General features: G+C 34.6%; 1 protein-coding gene across 1 annotated transcript; it reads left to right on the top strand.

The window, feature by feature from the left end:
• Positions 1-413: 413 nt before the first annotated feature.
• On the top strand, positions 414-2,999 carry LOC108221836 (cytochrome P450 734A1). The gene is made up of 4 exons (XM_017395689.2): positions 414-866; positions 1,161-1,405; positions 1,939-2,296; positions 2,580-2,999. Exons 1-4 carry the CDS (start codon positions 423-425, stop codon positions 2,997-2,999), a joined length of 1,467 nt encoding a protein of 488 aa, XP_017251178.2. The 5' UTR covers positions 414-422.
• The last annotated feature ends 2,181 nt before the right edge of the window (positions 3,000-5,180 follow it).

Raw genomic sequence — 5,180 nt, 5'->3', positions numbered from 1 at the left:
CAGAGCACTTAAGCGTTATTTTCTCGGGAGCATGATTAAGAAAGGGCTTCTTCTTCACTTAGATTCTAAACTCGGGAGCACAGTGTTAATTTTCTTAACAGATTACTTAAACTTATATTATGAAAAGTAATATTTATATTTCATCAACCTAAGTAGAAATTACTTATTATAGTCTATTGTTGATTTTTTCCTCCTTTATATGACAATGACAACAATGTCAATCTCAACCTTGTGAGATTCAAACATGTTTTAGTTGCATCAAAATTCAAATCGACAAGTTATCAGCTTCACATGCTGTACTTATCATCAGTGTTTGCGAAAGCTATATAAATGGAGTACAACATCTAGCCTTGTTCAACCACTAAACTTCTCTTATTCCTCCAATGGCTTTTGTTTTTCTTATTTTGTTGCCAACTCTTGCCATGAGCTTATATTTTTTCTACTCAGTAATGTGGGTGCCATGGAGAATTCAACAACATTTCAGAAAACAAGGTGTGGACGGCCCGAATTATCATCCATTTTATGGAAACACAGCAGAAATGATACGGATAACAAAGGAAGCTCAATCCCTGCCCATTCCTTTCAATCATGACATTGTGCACCGCGTGTTGCCAGATTATTGCCAGTGGTCAGTTAAGTATGGCAAGACTTTTTTGTGTTGGTTCGGGACGAGGCCAAGGCTGGCTGTGGCAGATCCAGATATGATCAAAGATGTAATGCTCAAAACAAGTGATACTATTGAGAGGGATGACTTCAATCCTTTGTCTAGGCTGCTCTTTGCACAGGGACTTCCGGGGTTGAGGGGTCACACATGGGCTGTTCATCGAAAGATAGCAGCTCCAGCATTCAACAAGGACAAAATAAAGGTTTGTCGTTTGCTGAGATTGCTAGCTAGGACTTCTACTTCTTCTCCAAACAGTTTAATCACTTATATACAGTGTAAATTTACTTCTCACTTCTAGTCCACTTCTTTACTTTAAGCAAGGAGCACTTTTTTTAAGTTTACCCAATAACGGCCCCTTTGCTGCAATTGTTCAAAATTTTACATAATTCATAAGCTACATATACCAGAGTGAATTATAGAGTTCTACTTGAGCCTGGACTACACTGGAATTATGCACTTCTTCATCTTAATTATTGCAGCTTTCGATGTTAAACAGGTCTGGGTGCCGGGGATGGTAGCTAGTGTAACAAAGATGCTGGATAATTGGGAGGCAAAAATAGGAGAAAGGGATGAGATTGAGATGGAACTTCACAAAGAATTTCATGAATTATCAGCTGAATTTTTTTCTAAAACGGCTCTGGGAAATAATTATGAATCTGGGAAACGCATTTTTAAATTGCAACAACAACAAGAGATCTCTACTAATCTGGCCATGCAGAATGTTTACATTCCTGGATTCAGGTGATCCTGCAATGCCACCTTTATATAACAAGCTACAAAATTCTTATCATAAGGCCATGTGGAGTTAGTTTGGGTTTCCTATCAAAGTATACACTGTTCCTGTCAAAAACTATCAAGTGACTATAGGATCTCCAAGGAAACTCATTTTAGCCACTAAAATCACTATACATAACACTATGTTAAATCTTGGAAAATAATTAACTGAAAACTTAATGAAATCCTAATCAATAGATGACATGTGAGCTATATGGATTATAAAAAAGAACTAGAACCGAATATTACAAAAAAAATATAAAGTGATAGTAGGAAACTCATCATCTGTTTGTTATCTTTTTCATTAATATATTTTAAGATTTAACAGAGTGATATATATATAGTGATTATAGTGGCTTAAATGAGTTCCCATGGAGATCGCGTAGTCACTTGATAGTTTTTGATGAGAATGGTGGGTATTTCGATATAATACCCGAATCAAATTTGTTTTGAACATCGGTACTGCTTACATAATTCGGATTGATTTTAATCACCTCCAGGTTTTTGCCAACCAAAATGAACAGACTGAGATGGAGATTAGAGAAGGAAACCCGAGACACGATGAGGATGATTATTGAGGCAAGTAGAAATACAAGTGAAAATTCGCTGAATTTCTTGAGCATGTTAATGTCTGCTAACATGAATAAACGTGGACCGCGGTTGGAGATTGAGGAAGTCATTGATGAGTGTAAGACGTTCTTCTACGCGGGTAAAGAAGCAACAGCTAATGCTCTGACTTGGGCACTTCTCCTTTTAGCACAGCACCAAGAATGGCAAAACAAGGCCCGCGAGGAAGTTCTTCTAGTGTGCAAAGACAATGAGCATCCAACTGTTGAGAACTTGCAGGAGCTGAAGATTGTGAGTCAAATCTTTACTTGTTGTGCCCAGGGGCGGATCTAGGATTCAAATCTTGGAGATACCAAGCAAATTTTCAGAAAACACCTATATATTTTTAAATTTTGTTGGGACATTTCTATATTTTTGTAATTTAAAATGGTGAAAAAATGTCAAATTTTTTCTAAAAAGAACACATATACCCCATGCCTCTTACTAGATCTGCCCCTTGATGTACCTATGGCTCTTGACACATCTTTAATCTACAGGCTTTTGATGCATTATATTAACTAATTATTGTTGACAGGTTAGTATGATAATCAAGGAAGCACTCCGACTATATACCCCTGATAACAGTATCTGTAGACGGACCTTGAAGAACGTAAAAATTGGCAGCTTAGACATCCCAGCTGGAACAGAATTGTGCGTGCCACAAGCTGCCGTGCATCATGACACAAAGATATGGGGAGCCGACGCGAATGAGTTCAATCCTGCAAGGTTTGAGAAACCTCCAAAGCATTTGGGCGCGTACTTTCCATTTGGGCTAGGCTCCAGAATTTGCATTGGCCGAAATATGGCCATGGTGGAAACTAAAATGGTCCTAGCTATGATTATCAAGCAGTTTCTCTTCGAGGTCTCGCCATCATATGTCCATGCTCCAATGATGTTTTTCACTGTGCAGCCTCAGTATGGTGCTCAGATCCTTGTTAAGAGGATCAACAGTTGATATATGGTTGTGTTAGAATTGGAAAGTTTGAAGCATATTATTAATATATTTTAATGTACCTTCCTGAAATTAAAAGTTGAAGGTTGTTCCTTAGTACAAGGCCGACTTTAACTTTAATTTTTGGATAAAGACATTTTATTAAATGTAATCCATAAATAAATTGAGTTGAAATATCTGATTTGCATGAGATGTTTTACGTAGTAAAAACTTTAAATACCACAATTCACATTACATCACATGCAAATATAATACACAACTATTAAATTGTGTGAGTGTCCATGATGTCATGATAATATCATGTGTTTTACCCCCACCCCCTCGGAAACCCTAATAGCCTCGGAGAATTTTCAATTTGAACCTTTTTTACAAGTTGATTTGAATTTTCTGATTACCCAGGCTTTCTCTATAGAGTGATAATGTAATATCACACTGAAATTTGGTGGTTATTGACCCATACCAGAAACTTACAGCATGCCATATAGTGGCTTTCCTAGCTAATATGGCACTGCTTTCGTTAATTTCATTCTGTTTTGGTGTTAAAATAAGAGTAAATCACACTGTGCACCTGTAACTTTGGGGCGTTTTGCGATTTGGTCTCATTGTTTAAAATTTTGCAAGTTGCACTCATAAGTTTTTAATCTGTAACACTTTGCACCCAGTTAACGTTTTCCATCCAATCCACCGTTAAGTCTAACAGAAGGGAGGGGTAGTTTGGGAAAAATCTGCATGGGGTTTAATTAAAAGCAGGTTTAAGAAAAAAAAATCTGTTTTAACGAAAAATAAAATAAATATAAAAACATATTTTATAAAATAACAAATAAATATTATAAATCACTGCAAAAGATTATAAGAATTTTATAAAATATATTTTAATATTTATTTTATTTCGAATATAGAGATATTTAAGAATAATAAGTGTTTTTTCCGTTAAAATAGACTATGAACATTTAATAAATTTGTTTGGTTTTATATATTTTTGGTATATATATATATATATTTAATATATTTTAAATATAGGGATATGTAAGAATAAAATAAATATTAAAATATATTGTATAAAATTCTTAAAATCCTTTGCAGTGATTTACAATATTTAAAATCTTTTTCGTTAAAATCTTTTGCTGGAGCACCTATTTCCTCCCCAGTTGCAGTAACTCACAACGAGTTTTTTTAGCTGCCAAACTCCTCTCTGCGACATCTGGTCCATCCAGCAAAAACCACAGCTCCGATTCAGCTCAGGCACATATTAACATACGGAAAAAATAACAAAAACACTTACCAGATCAAGTAGTCTAAAACTAATATAATCAAACAATACATAATAATAACAAAAACGACAATGATACTAAAACAAGCAATTAATTCGTGAACCATTTCATGAAAAAAACACAAAATATATTTTATAAAATTCTTATAATCCTTTGCAGTGATTTATAATATTTATTTATTATTTTATAAAATATTTTTTAATATTTATTTTATTTTTCGTTAAAACAATTTTTTTTTTCGTTAAACCTGCTTTTAATTAAACCCCATGCAGATTTTTCCCAAACTACCCCTTCCTTCTGTTAGACTTAACGGTGGTTTGGATGGAAAACGTTAAGTGGGTGCAAAGCGTTACAGATTAAAAATTTATGAGTGCAACCTGCAAAATTTTAAACAATAAGATCAAATCGCAAAACGCCCCAAAGTTACAGGTGCAAAGTGTGATTTACTCTTAAAATAACTCTCAAGTTCGTCTCGGTTTATATACTTATGTCACGCGAAGGACAGTAAATAGTTTTTTACTTTACTTTTGAGCCTGTAAATTGTTTCTGTGAGCATATATGGCTCCATGCCCTTGTACCTCTAATTTACTGGATTTGTTAGTGATATTCAAAAGGTAGAACCTGAATTCCAGGAATTCTCTACGCTTAATATCCAGACAATTTTTATTAACTGTCCATGTAAAAGAAGGGAAGGAACTTGCCGTCTCCCAAGTTGATAATTAGATATATTCCATGAAATGAGTTAAAACATACAGTAATGTTGAGTACTTGCATTTTGCATTGGACAACCTATAGCCATGCATGGCGTGGTAAAATTCGACTACAGAGTATGAATTAGGATTGACAATTTTATATTTTGCGGGGGTTAAATTGTTTACCCTAAAAATTCGGGTCAGATTGACCTAAGTGGATC

This window comes from Daucus carota, chromosome 5 (genome assembly GCF_001625215.2).
Source record: "Daucus carota subsp. sativus chromosome 5, DH1 v3.0, whole genome shotgun sequence".
Classification (NCBI taxonomy): domain Eukaryota; kingdom Viridiplantae; phylum Streptophyta; class Magnoliopsida; order Apiales; family Apiaceae; genus Daucus; species Daucus carota.
The sequence above is the reverse complement of the archived record's forward strand: the minus strand, read 5'-3'. Positions and strand labels throughout refer to the sequence as shown.

What these genes read in the sequence shown, in the direction of transcription:
- LOC108221836 (XM_017395689.2), top strand. Translation starts at nt 423, where the DNA reads ATGAGCTTATATTTTTTCTACTCAGTAATGTGGGTGCCATGGAGAATT. An exon ending in TCAACAAGGACAAAATAAAG is followed by an intron (nt 867 to 1,160) that starts GTTTGTCGTTTG and finishes GATGTTAAACAG; the next exon opens with GTCTGGGTGCCGGGGATGGT. An exon ending in ACTTGCAGGAGCTGAAGATT is followed by an intron (nt 2,297 to 2,579) that starts GTGAGTCAAATC and finishes TATTGTTGACAG; the next exon opens with GTTAGTATGATAATCAAGGA.